At 30.6% G+C, this 22271-nt stretch overlaps 1 protein-coding gene across 1 annotated transcript in view; it reads left to right on the forward strand.

Annotated features, from left to right (window-relative positions):
- The window catches only part of LOC128160776 (fibrillin-3-like), a 68600-nt gene that overhangs the window by 13296 nt on the left and 33033 nt on the right, over positions 1-22271 (forward strand). The window contains exons 9-39 of the mRNA XM_052824106.1: positions 294-425; positions 1244-1381; positions 1976-2113; positions 2246-2377; positions 3196-3333; positions 3926-4063; positions 4197-4328; positions 5145-5282; positions 5876-6013; positions 6146-6277; positions 7095-7232; positions 7819-7956; positions 8089-8220; positions 9039-9176; positions 9765-9902; positions 10035-10166; positions 10984-11121; positions 11709-11846; positions 11979-12110; positions 12929-13066; positions 13655-13792; positions 13925-14056; positions 14873-15010; positions 15603-15740; positions 15874-16005; positions 16822-16959; positions 17824-17955; positions 18776-18913; positions 19777-19908; positions 20724-20861; positions 21725-21856. Of these exons, the coding sequence (XP_052680066.1) occupies positions 294-425; positions 1244-1381; positions 1976-2113; positions 2246-2377; positions 3196-3333; positions 3926-4063; positions 4197-4328; positions 5145-5282; positions 5876-6013; positions 6146-6277; positions 7095-7232; positions 7819-7956; positions 8089-8220; positions 9039-9176; positions 9765-9902; positions 10035-10166; positions 10984-11121; positions 11709-11846; positions 11979-12110; positions 12929-13066; positions 13655-13792; positions 13925-14056; positions 14873-15010; positions 15603-15740; positions 15874-16005; positions 16822-16959; positions 17824-17955; positions 18776-18913; positions 19777-19908; positions 20724-20861; positions 21725-21856 (4206 nt within the window). The remainder of the gene's footprint in view (positions 1-293; positions 426-1243; positions 1382-1975; positions 2114-2245; positions 2378-3195; positions 3334-3925; positions 4064-4196; positions 4329-5144; positions 5283-5875; positions 6014-6145; positions 6278-7094; positions 7233-7818; positions 7957-8088; positions 8221-9038; positions 9177-9764; positions 9903-10034; positions 10167-10983; positions 11122-11708; positions 11847-11978; positions 12111-12928; positions 13067-13654; positions 13793-13924; positions 14057-14872; positions 15011-15602; positions 15741-15873; positions 16006-16821; positions 16960-17823; positions 17956-18775; positions 18914-19776; positions 19909-20723; positions 20862-21724; positions 21857-22271) is intronic.

Genomic DNA, 22271 nt, shown 5'->3' on the forward strand with positions numbered 1-22271 from the left:
TAAACATTGTGTGTTTTTAATAGCATGTGGTCAAGGATATTATGGTGCTGAATGTCAACAAGAATGTGGACACTGTCATGACTTAACTCAGTGCGTCCACACCAACGGGTCATGTTTAACGGGATGCGAAGTTGGTTATCATGGGGAAACATGCCAAATACGTGAGTGAAAATATAATTCATTCAATTAAAGAACCAAAAAACTACTTTTACTTATATTTTAGTTGGCGAGATGGCAAGCATCCATTATATATGTAGGTAGATTTTGATTACTACATTATATATTTACTTAAGCTTGCCCATACGGATTCTTTGGACTGGATTGTGCTGACAGATGTAAAGACACCTGCGATGGTTGTAACAGATTCAATGGTTCTTGTGATTCTGGGTGTAACCCTGGATGGCAGGGATATGACTGCCAAGATGGTACTTTATTGCATACACAGTTTATTATTTGAACTAAGTCGATCGGTTGAAAAAAGATATATTGATATGCTTCAAATCTGTTTAAAGTCTATAGATAAACAATCAATGTGATCAATAATGACACACATGTATCAGTATTAAAAGATTTCATTTAAATGTATAAATAGCCAGTCAGGTTTGTAAATGTTGTTTTGCCAAAAGAAATGGGTCATTATATGAAGCTGTTTATTTGTTAGATAGCGATAAGTACTTTTAAGTTTCATATTATTAAAATCCAATTTTAGAAATTAAAATGTAAGTGCTTGCTAAGGGTAACGTTGCTAACTTCTAGATACTAGATATTAATTATAAAATGACTTTATTTTAAAAGTAAAATATATATAAAAAAAAATGCAGATAATTCAAAATACATTTATACATAGATTTTTGCAAAATATATCGATATGGTCTTTTTGCCCTACTACCGCTAAATTGAATATGAGAAATTTATATTGGTTTAGAAAATGCAAAAATTATACATAAATAAACTATTTCGATTGGATTTTTTCTATTAGCGTTAAAAATCAATTATCCGCAAATGTATCCTGCACATTCGGAATTTTAAAAAAAAATAAAGAAAACAAATTTGCAATTGTAAAACTTAATGATATTTTTTTTAAAGTATGAATTCACGGTTTATAATGGACAAACTCTTCCAACTCAATTTATACTTATATAAATTGGTTGCCATTTAATTTATTCTAAAGATATAGTTTTTTAAAAAAATTGCCATTACTTAGGAGGTTTTGTTTACAGCAAAACAATTTTTCTCTCACCAGCTTGTGACCAGGGATCATTTGGAGATAACTGCCTTCAAAAATGCGGGCACTGTCGTGACGTCAACCAATGTTCCAATATTAATGGGACTTGTTTGACAGGATGTGATGCTGGTTATCAAGGGGACTTGTGTAAAACACGTGAGTAGTAACGTTTAACAAGGTATGAACTTCAGATCAAACCTACCCTTTACAAAATATGCTACATTCTGAATGAAAATTCGAAAAAAAAAATAGATAAGTGTACAAAGTGTAAACATTATCAAATAAACTTTGTTTCTTAAAAGGGATTTTTCCTGGAATGCGATCTCCTTTAGAGGCCAATTCTTTTGTTATATACAATTGATCCTTTGAGGCATTGCAATAATTGTTATTGTTATGTTCTATGTATTACAGATGAAAAGATATCCTTGTAAATTATGTATATTGGTATCTTAACGTTTAGCAATTTACTTCATAGTAAGCCAGCGTTTTTAATTGATAACAAACAAAAACAGTCTTACCAGAGCCTTATTCGTGTTGTCATTCAAAACACCAATGTTTTCACATTACTCTTTATAATCTTTTCTTTGGAATTAGTTAATCATTGAATTAACATCATAAAAGAAAACATATTTTAGGTTTTGACCGGAAAATAAAATCGCTCTCTGAAGTTGTTCGCCAAACATTTTTTTTTTCGTTCCTTTGTATCGACCAACTGGTAATGTATAAGTAAACATTGTGTGTTTTTAATAGCATGTGGTCAAGGATATTATGGTGCTGAATGTCAACAAGAATGTGGACACTGTCATGACTTAACTCAGTGCGTCCACACCAACGGGTCATGTTTAACGGGATGCGAAGTTGGTTATCATGGGGAAACATGCCAAACACGTGAGTGAAAATATAATTCATTCAATTAAAGAACCAAAAAACTACTTTGACTTATATTTTAGTTGGCGAGATGGCAAGCATCCATTATATATGTAGGTAGATTTTGATTACTACATTATATTTTAACTTAAGCTTGCCCATACGGATTCTTTGGACTGGATTGTGCTGACAGATGTAAAGACACCTGCGATGGTTGTAACAGATTCAATGGTTCTTGTGATTCTGGGTGTAACCCTGGATGGCAGGGATATGACTGCCAAGATGGTACTTTATTGCATACACAGTTTATTATTTGAACTAAGTCGATCGGTTGAAAAAAGATATATTGATATGCCTCAAATCTGTTTAAAGTCTATAGATAAACAATCAATGTGATCAATAATGACACACATGTATCAGTATTAAAAGATTTCATTTAAATGTATAAATAGCCAGTCAGGTTTGTAAATGTTGTTTTGCCAAAAGAAATGGGTCATTATATGAAGCTGTTTATTTGTTAGATAGCGATAAGTACTTTTAAGTTTCATATTATTAAAATCCAATTTTAGAAATTAAAATGTAAGTGCTTGCTAAGGGTAACGTTGCTAACTTCTAGATACTAGATATTAATTATAAAATGACTTTATTTTAAAAGTTAAATATATATAAAAAAAAAATGCAGATAATTCAAAATACATTTATGCATAGATTTTTGCAAAATATATCGATATGGTCTTTTTGCCCTACTACCGCTAAATTGAATATGAGAAATTTAAATTGGTTTAGAAAATGCAAAAATTATACATAAATAAACTATTCCGATTGGATTTTTTCTATTAGCGTTAAAAATCAATTATCCGCAAATGTATCCTGCACATTCGGAATTTTAAAAATAAATAAAGAAAACAAATTTGCAATTGCAAAATTAATGATATTTTTTTTAAAGTATGAATTCACGGTTTATAATGGACAAACTCTTCCAACTCAATTTATACTTAAATAAATTGGTTGCCATTTAATTTATTCTAAAGATATAGTTTTTTAAAAAAATTGCCATTACTTAGGAGGTTTTGTTTACAGCAAAACAATTTTTCTCTCACCAGCTTGTGACCAGGGATCATTTGGAGATAACTGCCTTCAAAAATGCGGGCACTGTCGTGACGTCAACCAATGTTCCAATATTAATGGGACTTGTTTGACAGGATGTGATGCTGGTTATCAAGGGGACTTGTGTAAAACACGTGAGTAGTAACGTTTAACAAGGTATGAACTTCAGATCAAACCTACCCTTTACAAAATATGCTACATTCTGAATGAAAATTCGAAAAAAAAATAGATAAGTGTACAAAGTGTAAACATTATCAAATAAACTTTGTTTCTTGAAAGGGATTTTTCCTGGAATGCGATCTCCTTTAGAGGCCAATTCTTTTGTTATATACAATTGATCCTTTGAGGCATTGCAATAATTTTTATGTTCTATGTATTTCAGATGAAAAAATATCCTTGTAAATTATGTATATTGGTATCTTAACGTTTAGCAATTTACTTTATAGTAAGCCAGCGTTTTTAATTGATAACAAACAAAAACAGTCTTACCAGAGCCTTATTCGTGTTGTCATTCAAAACACCAATATTTTCACATTACTCTTTATAATCTTTTCTTTGGAATTAGTTAATCATTGAATTAACATCATAAAAGAATACATATTTTAGGTTTTGACCGGAAAATAAAATCGCTCTCTGAAGTTGTTTGGCAAACATTTTTTTTTAATTTTCGTTCCTTTGTATCGACCAGCTGGTAATGTATAAGTAAACATTGTGTGTTTTTAATAGCATGTGGTCAAGGATATTATGGTGCTGAATGTCAACAAGAATGTGGACACTGTCATGACTTAACTCAGTGCGTCCACACCAACGGGTCTTGTTTAACGGGATGCGAAGTTGGTTATCATGGGGAAACATGCCAAACACGTGAGTGAAAATATAATTCATTCAATTAAAGAACCGGAAAAACTACTTTGACTTATATTTTAGTTGGCGAAATGGCAAGCATCCATTATATATGTAGGTAGATTTTGATTACTACATTATATATTAACTTAAGCTTGCCCATACGGATTCTTTGGACTGGATTGTGCTGACAGATGTAAAGACACCTGCGATGGTTGTAACAGATTCAATGGTTCTTGTGATTCTGGGTGTAACCCTGGATGGCAGGGATATGACTGCCAAGATGGTACTTTATTGCATACACAGTTTATTATTTGAACTAAGTCGATCGGTTGAAAAAAGATATATTGATATGCTTCAAATCTGTTTAAAGTCTATAGATAAACAATCAATGTGATCAATAATGACACACATGTATCAGTATTAAAAGATTTCATTTAAATGTATAAATAGCCAGTCAGGTTTGTAAATGTTGTTTTGCCAAAAGAAATGGGTCATTATATGAAGCTGTTTATTTGTTAGATAGCGATAAGTACTTTTAAGTTTCATATTATTAAAATCCATTTTAAAAATTAAAATGTAGGTGCTTGCTAAGGGTAACATTGCTAACTTCTAGATACTAGATATTAATTATAAAATGACTTTATTTTAAAAGTAAAATATATATAAAAAAAATTGCAGATAATTCAAAATACATTAATACATGGATTTTTGCAAAATATATCGATATGGTCTTTTTGCCCTACTACCGCTTAATTGAATATGAGAAATTTAAATTGGTTTAGAAAATGCAAAAATTATACATAAATAAACTATTCCAATTGGATTTTTTTCTATTGGCGTTGAAAATCAATTATCCGCAAACGTATCCTGCACATTCGGAATTTTAAAAAAAAAAATAAAGAAAACAAATTTGCAATTGCAAAACTTAATGATATATTTTTTAAAGTATGAATTCACGGTTTATAATGGACAAACTCTTCCAACTCAATTGATACTTATATAAATTGGTTGCCATTAAATTTATTCTAAAGATATAGTTTTTTAAAAAATTGCCATTACTTAGGTTTTGTTTACAGCAAAACAATTTTTCTCTCACCAGCTTGTGACCAGGGATCATTTGGAGATAACTGCCTTCAAAAATGCGGGCACTGTCGTGACGTCAACCAATGTTCCAATATTAATGGGACTTGTTTGACAGGATGTGATGCTGGTTATCAAGGGGACTTGTGTAAAACACGTGAGTAGTAACGTTTAACAAGGTATGAACTTCAGATCAAACCTACCCTTTACAAAATATGCTACATTCTGAATGAAAATTCGAAAAAAAAAATAGATAAGTGTACAAAGTGTAAACATTATCAAATAAACTTTGTTTCTTGAAAGGGATTTTTCCTGGAATGCGATCTCCTTTAGAGGCCAATTCTTTTGTTATATACAATTGATCCTTTGAGGCATTGCAATAATTTTTATGTTCTATGTATTACAGATGAAAAGATATTCTTGTAAATTATGTATATTGGTATCTTAACGTTTAGCAATTTACTTCATAGTAAGCCAGCGTTTTTAATTGATAACAAACAAAAACAGTCTTACCAGAGCCTTATTCGTGTTGTCATTCAAAACACCAATGTTTTCACATTACTCTTTATAATCTTTTCTTTGGAATTAGTTAATCATTGAATTAACATCATAAAAGAATACATATTTTAGGTTTTGACCGGAAAATAAAATCGCTCTCTGAAGTTGTTCGGCAAACATTTTTTTTTAATTTTCGTTCCTTTGTATCGACCAACTGGTAATGTATAAGTAAACATTGTGTGTTTTTAATAGCATGTGGTCAAGGATATTATGGTGCTGAATGTCAACAAGAATGTGGACACTGTCATGACTTAACTCAGTGCGTCCACACCAACGGGTCATGTTTAACGGGATGCGAAGTTGGTTATCATGGGGAAACATGCCAAACACGTGAGTGAAAATATAATTCATTCAATTAAAGAACCAAAAAACTACTTTTACCTATATTTTAGTTGGCGAGATGGCAAGCATCCATTATATATGTAGGTAGATTTTGATTACTACATTATATATTAACTTAAGCTTGCCCATACGGATTCTTTGGACTGGATTGTGCTGACAGATGTAAAGACACCTGCGATGGTTGTAACAGATTCAATGGTTCTTGTGATTCTGGGTGTAACCCTGGATGGCAGGGATATGACTGCCAAGATGGTACTTTATTGCATACACAGTTTATTATTTGAACTAAGTCGATCGGTTGAAAAAAGATATATTGATATGCCTCAAATCTGTTTAAAGTCTATAGATAAACAATCAATGTGATCAATAATGACACACATGTATCAGTATTAAAAGATTTCATTTAAATGTATAAATAGCCAGTCAGGTTTGTAAATGTTGTTTTGCCAAAAGAAATGGGTCATTATATGAAGCTGTTTATTTGTTAGATAGCGATAAGTACTTTTAAGTTTCATATTATTAAAATCCAATTTTAGAAATTAAAATGTAAGTGCTTGCTAAGGGTAACGTTGCTAACTTCTAGATACTAGATATTAATTATAAAATGACTTTATTTTAAAAGTAAAATATATATAAAAAAAAATGCAGATAATTCAAAATACATTTATACATACATTTTTGCAAAATATATCGATATGGTCTTTTTGCCCTACTACCGCTAAATTGAATATGAGAAATTTAAATTGGTTTAGAAAATGCAAAAATTATACATAAATAAACTATTCCGATTGGATTTTTTCTATTAGCGTTAAAAATCAATTATCCGCAAATGTATCCTGCACATTCGGAATTTTAAAAATAAATAAAGAAAACAAATTTGCAATTGCAAAATTAATGATATTTTTTTTAAAGTATGAATTCACGGTTTATAATGGACAAACTCTTCCAACTCAATTTATACTTATATAAATTGGTTGCCATTTAATTTATTCTAAAGATATAGTTTTTTAAAAAAATTGCCATTACTTAGGAGGTTTTGTTTACAGCAAAACAATTTTTCTCTCACCAGCTTGTGACCAAGGATCATTTGGAGATAACTGCCTTCAAAAATGCGGGCACTGTCGTGACGTCAACCAATGTTCCAATATTAATGGGACTTGTTTGACAGGATGTGATGCTGGTTATCAAGGGGACTTGTGTAAAACACGTGAGTAGTAACGTTTAACAAGGTATGAACTTCAGATCAAACCTACCCTTTACAAAATATGCTACATTCTGAATGAAAATGGGAAAAAAAATAGATAAGTGTACAAAGTGTAAACATTATCAAATAAACTTTGTTTCTTAAAAGGGATTTTTCCTGGAATGCGATCTCCTTTAGAGGCCAATTCTTTTGTTATATACAATTGATCCTTTGAGGCATTGCAATAATTTTTATGTTCTATGTATTTCAGATGAAAAAATATCCTTGTAAATTATGTATATTGGTATCTTAACGTTTAGCAATTTACTTCATAGTAAGCCAGCGTTTTTAATTGATAACAAACAAAAACAGTCTTACCAGAGCCTTATTCGTGTTGTCATTCAAAACACCAATGTTTTCACATTACTCTTTATAATCTTTTCTTTGGAATTAGTTAATCATTGAATTAACATCATAAAAGAAAACATATTTTAGGTTTTGACCGGAAAATAAAATCGCTCTCTGAAGTTGTTCGGCAAACATTTTATTTTTCGTTCCTTTGTATCGACCAACTGGTAATGTATAAGTAAACATTGTGTGTTTTTAATAGCATGTGGTCAAGGATATTATGGTGCTGAATGTCAACAAGAATGTGGACACTGTCATGACTTAACTCAGTGCGTCCACACCAACGGGTCATGTTTAACGGGATGCGAAGTTGGTTATCATGGGGAAACATGCCAAACACGTGAGTGAAAATATAATTCATTCAATTAAAGAACCAAAAAACTACTTTGACTTATATTTTAGTTGGCGAAATGGCAAGCATCCATTATATATGTAGGTAGATTTTGATTACTACATTATATATTAACTTAAGCTTGCCCATACGGATTCTTTGGACTGGATTGTGCTGACATATGTAAAGACACCTGCGAAGGTTGTAACAGATTCAATGGTTCTTGTGATTCTGGGTGTAACCTTGGATGGCAGGGATATGACTGCCAAGATGGTACTTTATTGCATACACAGTTTATTATTTGAACTAAGTCGATCGGTTGAAAAAAGATATATTGATATGCTTCAAATCTGTTTAAAGTCTATAGATAAACAATCAATGTGATCAATAATGACACACATGTATCAGTATGAAAAGATTTCATTTAAATGTATAAATAGCCAGTCAGGTTTGTAAATGTTGTTTTGCCAAAAGAAATGGGTCATTATATGAAGCTGTTTATTTGTTAGATAGCGATAAGTACTTTTAAGTTTCATATTATTAAAATCCAGTTTTAGAAATTAAAATGTAGGTGCTTGCTAAGGGTAACAATGCTAACTTCTAGATACTAGATATTAATTATAAAATGACTTTATTTTAAAAGTAAAATATATATAAAAAAAATGCAGATAATTCAAAATACATTTATACATAGATTTTTGCAAAATATATCGATATGGTCTTTTTGCCCTACTACCGCTAAATTGAATATGAGAAATTTAAACTGGTTTAGAAAATGCAAAAATTATACATAAATAAACTATTCCAATTGGATTTTTTTCTATTGGCGTTGAAAATCAATTATCCGCAAATGTATCCTGCACATTCGGAATTTTAAAAAAAAAATAAAGAAAACAAATTTGCAATTGCAAAACTTAATGATTTTTTTTTTAAAGTATGAATTCACGGTTTATAATGGACAAACTCTTCCAACTCAATTTATACTTATATAAATTGGTTGCCATTTAATTTATTCTAAAGATATAGTTTTTTAAAAAATTGCCATTACTTAGGAGGTTTTGTTTACAGCAAAACAATTTTTCTCTCACCAGCTTGTGACCAGGGATCATTTGGAGATAACTGCCTTCAAAAATGCGGGCACTGTCGTGACGTCAACCAATGTTCCAATATTAATGGGACTTGTTTGACAGGATGTGATGCTGGTTATCAAGGGGACTTGTGTAAAACACGTGAGTAGTAACGTTTAACAAGGTATGAACTTCAGATCAAACCTACCCTTTACAAAATATGCTACATTCTGAATGAAAATGGGAAAAAAAAAATAGATAAGTGTACAAAGTGTAAACATTATCAAATAAACTTTGTTTCTTAAAAGGGATTTTTCCTGGAATGCGATCTCCTTTAGAGGCCAATTCTTTTGTTATATACAATTGATCCTTTGAGGCATTGCAATAATTTTTATGTTCTATGTATTTCAGATGAAAAAATATCCTTGTAAATTATGTATATTGGTATCTTAACGTTTAGCAATTTACTTTATAGTAAGCCAGCGTTTTTAATTGATAACAAACAAAAACAGTCTTACCAGAGCCTTATTCGTGTTGTCATTCAAAACACCAATGTTTTCACATTACTCTTTATAATCTTTTCTTTGGAATTAGTTAATCATTGAATTAACATCATAAAAGAAAACATATTTTAGGTTTTGACCGGAAAATAAAATCGCACTCTGAAGTTGTTCGGCAAACATTTTTTTTTTCGTTCCTTTGTATCGACCAACTGGTAATGTATAAGTAAACATTGTGTGTTTTTAATAGCATGTGGTCAAGGATATTATGGTGCTGAATGTCAACAAGAATGTGGACACTGTCATGACTTAACTCAGTGCGTCCACACCAACGGGTCATGTTTAACGGGATGCGAAGTTGGTTATCATGGGGAAACATGCCAAACACGTGAGTGAAAATATAATTCATTCAATTAAAGAACCAAAAAACTACTTTTACCTATATTTTAGTTGGCGAGATGGCAAGCATCCATTATATATGTAGGTAGATTTTGATTACTACATTATATATTAACTTAAGCTTGCCCATACGGATTCTTTGGACTGGATTGTGCTGACAGATGTAAAGACACCTGCGATGGTTGTAACAGATTCAATGGTTCTTGTGATTCTGGGTGTAACCCTGGATGGCAGGGATATGACTGCCAAGATGGTACTTTATTGCATACACAGTTTATTATTTGAACTAAGTCGATCGGTTGAAAAAAGATATATTGATATGCCTCAAATCTGTTTAAAGTCTATAGATAAACAATCAATGTGATCAATAATGACACACATGTATCAGTATTAAAAGATTTCATTTAAATGTATAAATAGCCAGTCAGGTTTGTAAATGTTGTTTTGCCAAAAGAAATGGGTCATTATATGAAGCTGTTTATTTGTTAGATAGCGATAAGTACTTTTAAGTTTCATATTATTAAAATCCAATTTTAGAAATTAAAATGTAAGTGCTTGCTAAGGGTAACGTTGCTAACTTCTAGATACTAGATATTAATTATAAAATGACTTTATTTTAAAAGTAAAATATATATAAAAAAAAATGCAGATAATTCAAAATACATTTATACATACATTTTTGCAAAATATATCGATATGGTCTTTTTGCCCTACTACCGCTAAATTGAATATGAGAAATTTAAATTGGTTTAGAAAATGCAAAAATTATACATAAATAAACTATTCCGATTGGATTTTTTCTATTAGCGTTAAAAATCAATTATCCGCAAATGTATCCTGCACATTCGGAATTTTAAAAATAAATAAAGAAAACAAATTTGCAATTGCAAAATTAATGATATTTTTTTTAAAGTATGAATTCACGGTTTATAATGGACAAACTCTTCCAACTCAATTTATACTTATATAAATTGGTTGCCATTTAATTTATTCTAAAGATATAGTTTTTTAAAAAAATTGCCATTACTTAGGAGGTTTTGTTTACAGCAAAACAATTTTTCTCTCACCAGCTTGTGACCAAGGATCATTTGGAGATAACTGCCTTCAAAAATGCGGGCACTGTCGTGACGTCAACCAATGTTCCAATATTAATGGGACTTGTTTGACAGGATGTGATGCTGGTTATCAAGGGGACTTGTGTAAAACACGTGAGTAGTAACGTTTAACAAGGTATGAACTTCAGATCAAACCTACCCTTTACAAAATATGCTACATTCTGAATGAAAATTCGAAAAAAAAATAGATAAGTGTACAAAGTGTAAACATTATCAAATAAACTTTGTTTCTTAAAAGGGATTTTTCCTGGAATGCGATCTCCTTTAGAGGCCAATTCTTTTGTTATATACAATTGATCCTTTGAGGCATTGCAATAATTTTTATGTTCTATGTATTTCAGATGAAAAAATATCCTTGTAAATTATGTATATTGGTATCTTAACGTTTAGCAATTTACTTCATAGTAAGCCAGCGTTTTTAATTGATAACAAACAAAAACAGTCTTACCAGAGCCTTATTCGTGTTGTCATTCAAAACACCAATGTTTTCACATTACTCTTTATAATCTTTTCTTTGGAATTAGTTAATCATTGAATTAACATCATAAAAGAAAACATATTTTAGGTTTTGACCGGAAAATAAAATCGCTCTCTGAAGTTGTTCGGCAAACATTTTATTTTTCGTTCCTTTGTATCGACCAACTGGTAATGTATAAGTAAACATTGTGTGTTTTTAATAGCATGTGGTCAAGGATATTATGGTGCTGAATGTCAACAAGAATGTGGACACTGTCATGACTTAACTCAGTGCGTCCACACCAACGGGTCATGTTTAACGGGATGCGAAGTTGGTTATCATGGGGAAACATGCCAAACACGTGAGTGAAAATATAATTCATTCAATTAAAGAACCAAAAAACTACTTTGACTTATATTTTAGTTGGCGAAATGGCAAGCATCCATTATATATGTAGGTAGATTTTGATTACTACATTATATATTAACTTAAGCTTGCCCATACGGATTCTTTGGACTGGATTGTGCTGACATATGTAAAGACACCTGCGAAGGTTGTAACAGATTCAATGGTTCTTGTGATTCTGGGTGTAACCTTGGATGGCAGGGATATGACTGCCAAGATGGTACTTTATTGCATACACAGTTTATTATTTGAACTAAGTCGATCGGTTGAAAAAAGATATATTGATATGCTTCAAATCTGTTTAAAGTCTATAGATAAACAATCAATGTGATCAATAATGACACACATGTATCAGTATGAAAAGATTTCATTTAAATGTATAAATAGCCAGTCAGGTTTGTAAATGTTGTTTTGCCAAAAGAAATGGGTCATTATATGAAGCTGTTTATTTGTTAGATAGCGATAAGTACTTTTAAGTTTCATATTATTAAAATCCAGTTTTAGAAATTAAAATGTAGGTGCTTGCTAAGGGTAACAATGCTAACTTCTAGATACTAGATATTAATTATAAAATGACTTTATTTTAAAAGTAAAATATATATAAAAAAAATGCAGATAATTCAAAATACATTTATACATAGATTTTTGCAAAATATATCGATATGGTCTTTTTGCCCTACTACCGCTAAATTGAATATGAGAAATTTAAACTGGTTTAGAAAATGCAAAAATTATACATAAATAAACTATTCCAATTGGATTTTTTTCTATTGGCGTTGAAAATCAATTATCCGCAAATGTATCCTGCACATTCGGAATTTTAAAAAAAAAATAAAGAAAACAAATTTGCAATTGCAAAACTTAATGATTTTTTTTTTAAAGTATGAATTCACGGTTTATAATGGACAAACTCTTCCAACTCAATTTATACTTATATAAATTGGTTGCCATTTAATTTATTCTAAAGATATAGTTTTTTAAAAAATTGCCATTACTTAGGAGGTTTTGTTTACAGCAAAACAATTTTTCTCTCACCAGCTTGTGACCAGGGATCATTTGGAGATAACTGCCTTCAAAAATGCGGGCACTGTCGTGACGTCAACCAATGTTCCAATATTAATGGGACTTGTTTGACAGGATGTGATGCTGGTTATCAAGGGGACTTGTGTAAAACACGTGAGTAGTAACGTTTAACAAGGTATGAACTTCAGATCAAACCTACCCTTTACAAAATATGCTACATTCTGAATGAAAATGGGAAAAAAAAAATAGATAAGTGTACAAAGTGTAAACATTATCAAATAAACTTTGTTTCTTAAAAGGGATTTTTCCTGGAATGCGATCTCCTTTAGAGGCCAATTCTTTTGTTATATACAATTGATCCTTTGAGGCATTGCAATAATTTTTATGTTCTATGTATTTCAGATGAAAAAATATCCTTGTAAATTATGTATATTGGTATCTTAACGTTTAGCAATTTACTTTATAGTAAGCCAGCGTTTTTAATTGATAACAAACAAAAACAGTCTTACCAGAGCCTTATTCGTGTTGTCATTCAAAACACCAATGTTTTCACATTACTCTTTATAATCTTTTCTTTGGAATTAGTTAATCATTGAATTAACATCATAAAAGAAAACATATTTTAGGTTTTGACCGGAAAATAAAATCGCACTCTGAAGTTGTTCGGCAAACATTTTTTTTTTCGTTCCTTTGTATCGACCAACTGGTAATGTATAAGTAAACATTGTGTGTTTTTAATAGCATGTGGTCAAGGATATTATGGTGCTGAATGTCAACAAGAATGTGGACACTGTCATGACTTAACTCAGTGCGTCCACACCAACGGGTCATGTTTAACGGGATGCGAAGTTGGTTATCATGGGGAAACATGCCAAACACGTGAGTGAAAATATAATTCATTCAATTAAAGAACCAAAAAACTACTTTGACTTATATTTTAGTTGGCGAGATGGCAAGCATCCATTATATATGTACGTAGATTTTGATTACTACATTATATATTAACTTAAGCTTGCCCATACGGATTCTTTGGACTGGATTGTGCTGACAGATGTAAAGACACCTGCGATGGTTGTAACAGATTCAATGGTTCTTGTGATTCTGGGTGTAACCCTGGATGGCAGGGATATGACTGCCAAGATGGTACTTTATTGCATACACAGTTTATTATTTGAACTAAGTCGATCGGTTGAAAAAAGATATATTGATATGCTTCAAATCTGTTTAAAGTCTATAGATAAACAATCAATGTGATCAATAATGACACACATGTATCAGTATTAAAAGATTTCATTTAAATGTATAAATAGCCAGTCAGGTTTGTAAATGTTGTTTTGCCAAAAGAAATGGGTCATTATATAAAGCTGTTTATTTGTTAGATAGCGATAAGTACTTTTAAGTTTCATATTATTAAAATCCAATTTTAGAAATTAAAATGTAAGTGCTTGCTAAGGGTAACGTTGCTAACTTCTAGATACTAGATATTAATTATAAAATGACTTTATTTTAAAAGTTAAATATATATAAAAAAAATGCAGATAATTCAAAATACATTTATACATACATTTTTGCAAAATATATCGATATGGTCTTTTTGCCCTACTACCGCTAAATTGAATATGAGAAATTTAAATTGGTTTAGAAAATGCAAAAATTATACATAAATAAACTATTCCGATTGGATTTTTTCTATTAGCGTTAAAAATCAATTATCCGCAAATGTATCCTGCACATTCGGAATTTTAAAAAAAAATAAAGAAAACAAATTTGCAATTGTAAAACTTAATGATATTTTTTTTAAAGTATGAATTCACGGTTTATAATGGACAAACTCTTCCAACTCAATTTATACTTATATAAATTGGTTGCCATTTAATTTATTCTAAAGATATAGTTTTTTAAAAAATTGCCATTACTTAGGAGGTTTTGTTTACAGCAAAACAATTTTTCTCTCACCAGCTTGTGACCAGGGATCATTTGGAGATAACTGCCTTCAAAAATGCGGGCACTGTCGTGACGTCAACCAATGTTCCAATATTAATGGGACTTGTTTGACAGGATGTGATGCTGGTTATCAAGGGGACTTGTGTAAAACACGTGAGTAGTAACGTTTAACAAGGTATGAACTTCAGATCAAACCTACCCTTTACAAAATATGCTACATTCTGAATGAAAATTCGAAAAAAAAATAGATAAGTGTACAAAGTGTAAACATTATCAAATAAACTTTGTTTCTTAAAAGGGATTTTTCCTGGAATGCGATCTCCTTTAGAGGCCGATTCTTTTGTTATATACAATTGATCCTTTGAGGCATTGCGATAATTTTTATGTTCTATGTATTTCAGATGAAAAAATATCCTTGTAAATTATGTATATTGGTATCTTAACGTTTAGCAATTTACTTTATAGTAAGCCAGCGTTTTTAATTGATAACAAACAAAAACAGTCTTACCAGAGCCTTATTCGTGTTGTCATTCAAAACACCAATGTTTTTACATTACTCTTTATAATCTTTTCTTTGGAATTAGTTAATCATTGAATTAACATCATAAAAGAAAACATATTTTTGGTTTTGACCGGAAAATAAAATCGCTCTCTGAAGTTGTTCGGCAAACATTTTTTTTTAATTTTCGTTCCTTTGTATCGACCAACTGGTAATGTATAAGTAAACATTGTGTGTTTTTAATAGCATGTGGTCAAGGATATTATGGTGCTGAATGTCAACAAGAATGTGGACATTGTCATGACTTAACTCAGTGCGTCCACACCAACGGGTCTTGTTTAACGGGATGCGAAGTTGGTTATCATGGGGAAACATGCCAAACACGTGAGTGAAAATATAATTCATTCAATTAAAGAACCGGAAAAACTACTTTGACTTATATTTTAGTTGGCGAAATGGCAAGCATCCATTATATATGTAGGTAGATTTTGATTACTACATTATATATTAACCTTAGCTTGCCCATACGGATTCTTTGGACTGGATTGTGCTGACAGATGTAAAGACACCTGCGATGGTTGTAACAGATTCAATGGTTCTTGTGATTCTGGGTGTAACCCTGGATGGCAGGGATATGACTGCCAAGATGGTACTTTATTGCATACACAGTTTATTATTTGAACTAAGTCGATCGGTTGAAAAAAGATATATTGATATGCTTCAAATCTGTTTAAAGTCTATAGATAAACAATCAATGTGATCAATAATGACACACATGTATCAGTATTAAAAGATTTCATTTAAATGTATAAATAGCCAGTCAGGTTTGTAAATGTTGTTTTGCCAAAAGAAATGGGTCATTATATGAAGCTGTTTATTTGTTAGATAGCGATAAGTACTTTTAAGTTTCATATTATTAAAATCCATTTTTAGAAATTAAAATTTAAGTGCTTGCTAAGGGTAACGTTGCTAACTTCTAGATACTAGATATTAATTATAAAATGACTTTATTTTAAAAGTAAAATATATATAAAAAAAATGCAGATAATTCAAAATACATTTATACATACATTTTTGCAAAATATATCGATATGGTCTTTTTGCCCTACTACCGCTAAATTAAATATGAGAAATTTAAATTGGTTTAGAAAATGCAAAAATTATACATAAATAAACTATTCCGATTGGATTTTTTCTATTAGCGTTAAAAATCAATTATCCGCAAATGTATCCTGCACATTCGGAATTTTAAAAAAAAATAAAGAAAACAAATTTGCAATTGCAAAACTTAATGATATTTTTTTTAAAGTATGAATTCACGGTTTATAATGGACAAACTCTTCCAACTCAATTTATACTTATATAAATTGGTTGCCATTTAATTTATTCTAAAGATATATTTTTTTAAAAAATTGCCATTACTTAGGAGGTTTTGTTTACAGCAAAACAATTTTTCTCTCACCAGCTTGTGACCAGGGATCATTTGGAGATAACTGCCTTCAAAAATGCGGGCACTGTCGTGACGTCAACCAATGTTCCAATATTAATGGGACTTGTTTGACAGGATGTGATGCTGGTTATCAAGGGGACTTGTGTAAAACACGTGAGTAGTAACGTTTAACAAGGTATGAACTTCAGATCAAACCTACCCTTTACAAAATATGCTACATTCTGAATGAAAATTCGAAAAAAAAATAGATAAGTGTACAAAGTGTAAACATTATCAAATAAACTTTGTTTCTTAAAAGGGATTTTTCCTGGAATGCGATCTCTTTTAGAGGCCGATTCTTTTGTTATATACAATTGATCCTTTGAGGCATTGCAATAATTTTTATGTTCTATGTATTTCAGATGAAAAGATATCCTTGTAAATTATGTATATTGGTATCTTAACGTTTAGCAATTTACTTTATAGTAAGCCGGCGTTTTTAATTGATAACAAACAAAAACAGTCTTACCAGAGCCTTATTCGTGTTGTCATTCAAAACACCAATGTTTTCACATTACTCTTTATAATCTTTTCTTTGGAATTAGTTAATCATTGAATTAACATCATAAAAGAAAACATATTTTAGGTTTTGACCGGAAAATAAAATCGCTCTCTGAAGTTGTTCGGCAAACATTTTTTTTTTAATTTTCGTTCCTTTGTATCGACCAACTGGTAATGTATAAGTAAACATTGTGTGTTTTTAATAGCATGTGGTCAAGGATATTATGGTGCTGAATGTCAACAAGAATGTGGACACTGTCATGACTTAACTCAGTGCGTCCACACCAACGGGTCTTGTTTAACGGGATGCGAAATTGGTTATCATGGGGAAACATGCCAAACACGTGAGTGAAAATATAATTCATTCAATTAAAGAACCGGAAAAACTACTTTGACTTATATTTTAGTTGGCGAAATGGCAAGCATCCATTATATATGTAGGTAGATTTTGATTACTACATTATATATTAACTTAAGCTTGCCCATACGGATTCTTTGGACTGGATTGTGCTGACAGATGTAAAGACACCTGCGATGGTTGTAACAGATTCAATGGTTCTTGTGATTCTGGGTGTAACCCTGGATGGCAGGGATATGACTGCCAAGATGGTACTTTATTGCATACACAGTTTATTATTTGAACTAAGTCGATCGGTTGAAAAAAGATATATTGATATGCTTCAAATCTGTTTAAAGTCTATAGATAAACAATCAATGTGATCAATAATGACACACATGTATCAGTATTAAAAGATTTCATTTAAATGTATAAATAGCCAGTCAGGTTTGTAAATGTTGTTTTGCCAAAAGAAATGGGTCATTATATGAAGCTGTTTATTTGTTAGATAGCGATAAGTACTTTTAAGTTTCATATTATTAAAATCCATTTTAGAAATTAAAATGTAGGTGCTTGCTAAGGGTAACATTGCTAACTTCTAGATACTAGATATTAATTATAAAATGACTTTATTTTAAAAGTAAAATATATATAAAAAAAAATGCAGATAATTCAAAATACATTTATACATGGATTTTTGCAAAATATATCGATATGGTCTTTTTGCCCTACTACCGCTAAATTGAATATGAGAAATTTAAATTGGTTTAGAAAATGCAAAAATTATACATAAATAAACTATTCCAATTGGATTTTTTTCTATTAGCGTTAAAAATCAATTATCCGCAAATGTATCCTGCACATTCGGAATTTTAAAAAAAAAAGATAAAGAAAACAAATTTGCAATTGCAAAACTTAATGATATTTTTTTTAAAGTATGAATTCACGGTTTATAATGGACAAACTCTTCCAACTCAATTTATACTTATATAAATTGGTTGCCATTTAATTTATTCTAAAGATATAGTTTTTTAAAAAATTGCCATTACTTAGGAGGTTTTGTTTACAGCAAAACAATTTTTCTCTCACCAGCTTGTGACCAGGGATCATTTGGAGATAACTGCCTTCAAAAATGCGGGCACTGTCGTGACGTCAACCAATGTTCCAATATTAATGGGACTTGTTTGACAGGATGTGATGCTGGTTATCAAGGGGACTTGTGTAAAACACGTGAGTAGTAACGTTTAACAAGGTATGAACTTCATATCAAACCTACCCTTTACAAAATATGCTACATTCTGAATGAAAATTCGAAAAAAAAATAGATAAGTGTACAAAGTGTAAACATTATCAAATAAACTTTGTTTCTTAAAAGGGATTTTTCCTGGAATGCGATCTCTTTTAGAGGCCGATTCTTTTGTTATATACAATTGATCCTTTGAGGCATTGCAATAATTTTTATGTTCTATGTATTTCAGATGAAAAGATATCCTTGTAAATTATGTATATTGGTATCTTAACGTTTAGCAATTTACTTTATAGTAAGCCAGCGTTTTTAATTGATAACAAACAAAAACAGTCTTACCAGAGCCTTATTCGTGTTGTCATTCAAAACACCAATGTTTTCACATTACTCTTTATAATCTTTTCTTTGGAATTAGTTAATCATTGAATTAACATCATATAAGAAAACAAATTTTAGGTTTTGACCGGAAAATAAAATCGCTCTCTGAAGTTGTTCGCCAAACATTTTCTTTTAATTTTCGTTCCTTTGTATCGACCAACTGGTAATGTATAAGTAAACATTGTGTGTTTTTAATAGCATGTGGTCAAGGATATTATGGTGCTGAATGTCAACAAGAATGTGGACACTGTCATGACTTAACTCAGTGCGTCCACACCAACGGGTCTTGTTTAACGGGATGCGAAATTGGTTATCATGGGGAAACATGCCAAACACGTGAGTGAAAATATAATTCATTCAATTAAAGAACCGGAAAAACTACTTTGACTTATATTTTAGTTGGCGAAATGGCAAGCATCCATTATATATGTAGGTAGATTTTGATTACTACATTATATATTAACTTAAGCTTGCCCATACGGATTCTTTGGACTGGATTGTGCTGACAGATGTAAAGACACCTGCGATGGTTGTAACAGATTCAATGGTTCTTGTGATTCTGGGTGTAACCCTGGATGGCAGGGATATGACTGCCAAGATGGTACTTTATTGCATACACAGTTTATTATTTGAACTAAGTCGATCGGTTGAAAAAAGATATATTGATATGCTTCAAATCTGTTTAAAGTCTATAGATAAACAATCAATGTGATCAATAATGACACACATGTATCAGTATTAAAAGATTTCATTTAAATGTATAAATAGCCAGTCAGGTTTGTAAATGTTGTTTTGCCAAAAGAAATGGGTCATTATATGAAGCTGTTTATTTGTTAGATAGCGATAAGTACTTTTAAGTTTCATATTATTAAAATCCATTTTTAGAAATTAAAATTTAAGTGCTTGCTAAGGGTAACGTTGCTAACTTCTAGATACTAGATATTAATTATAAAATGACTTTATTTTAAAAGTAAAATATATATAAAATAATGCAGATAATTCAAAATACATTTATACATACATTTTTGCAAAATATATCGATATGGTCTTTTTGCCCTACTACCGCTAAATTAAATATGAGAAATTTAAATTGGTTTAGAAAATGCAAAAATTATACATAAATAAACTATTCCGATTGGATTTTTTCTATTAGCGTTAAAAATCAATTATCCGCAAATGTATCCTGCACATTCGGAATTTTAAAAAAAAATAAAGAAAACAAATTTGCAATTGCAAAACTTAATGATATTTTTTTTAAAGTATGAATTCACGGTTTATAATGGACAAACTCTTCCAACTCAATTTATACTTATATAAATTGGTTGCCATTTAATTTATTCTAAAGATATAGTTTTTTAAAAAATTGCCATTACTTAGGAGGTTTTGTTTACAGCAAAACAATTTTTCTCTCACCAGCTTGTGACCAGGGATCATTTGGAGATAACTGCCTTCAAAAATGCGGGCACTGTCGTGACGTCAACCAATGTTCCAATATTAATGGGACTTGTTTGACAGGATGTGATGCTGGTTATCAAGGGGACTTGTGTAAAACACGTGAGTAGTAACGTTTAACAAGGTATGAACTTCAGATCAAACCTACCCTTTACAAAATATGCTACATTCTGAATGAAAATTCGAAAAAAAAATAGATAAGTGTACAAAGTGTAAACATTATCAAATAAACTTTGTTTCTTAAAAGGGATTTTTCCTGGAATGCGATCTCTTTTAGAGGCCGATTCTTTTGTTATATACAATTGATCCTTTGAGGCATTGCAATAATTTTTATGTTCTATGTATTTCAGATGAAAAGATATCCTTGTAAATTATGTATATTGGTATCTTAACGTTTAGCAATTTACTTTATAGTAAGCCAGCGTTTTTAATTGATAACAAACAAAAACAGTCTTACCAGAGCCTTATTCGTGTTGTCATTCAAAACACCAATGTTTTCACATTACTCTTTATAATCTTTTCTTTGGAATTAGTTAATCATTGAATTAACATCATAAAAGAAAACATATTTTAGGTTTTGACCGGAAAATAAAATCGCTCTCTGAAGTTGTTCGGCAAACATTTTTTTTTAATTTTCGTTCCTTTGTATCGACCAACTGGTAATGTATAAGTAAACATTGTGTGTTTTTAATAGCATGTGGTCAAGGATATTATGGTGCTGAATGTCAACAAGAACGTGGACACTGTCATGACTTAACTCAGTGCGTCCACACCAACGGGTCTTGTTTAACGGGATGCGAAATTGGTTATCATGGGGAAACATGCCAAACACGTGAGTGAAAATATAATTCATTCAATTAAAGAACCGGAAAAACTACTTTGACTTATATTTTAGTTGGCGAAATGGCAAGCATCCATTATATATGTAGGTAGATTTTGATTACTACATTATATATTAACTTAAGCTTGCCCATACGGATTCTTTGGACTGGATTGTGCTGACAGATGTAAAGACACCTGCGATGGTTGTAACAGATTCAATGGTTCTTGTGATTCTGGGTGTAACCCTGGATGGCAGGGATATGACTGCCAAGATGGTACTTTATTGCATACACAGTTTATTATTTGAACTAAGTCGATCGGTTGAAAAAAGATATATTGATATGCTTCAAATCTGTTTAAAGTCTATAGATAAACAATCAATGTGATCAATAATGACACACATGTATCAGTATTAAAAGATTTCATTTAAATGTATAAATAGCCAGTCAGGTTTGTAAATGTTGTTTTGCCAAAAGAAATGGGTCATTATATGAAGCTGTTTATTTGTTAGATAGCGATAAGTACTTTTAAGTTTCATATTATTAAAATCCATTTTAGAAATTAAAATGTAGGTGCTTGCTAAGGGTAACATTGCTAACTTCTAGATACTAGATATTAATTATAAAATGACTTTATTTTAAAAGTAAAATATATATAAAAAAAAAATGCAGATAATTCAAAATACATTTA

This window comes from Crassostrea angulata, chromosome 8, assembly GCF_025612915.1.
Source record: "Crassostrea angulata isolate pt1a10 chromosome 8, ASM2561291v2, whole genome shotgun sequence".
In the NCBI taxonomy this organism is placed as follows: domain Eukaryota; kingdom Metazoa; phylum Mollusca; class Bivalvia; order Ostreida; family Ostreidae; genus Magallana; species Magallana angulata.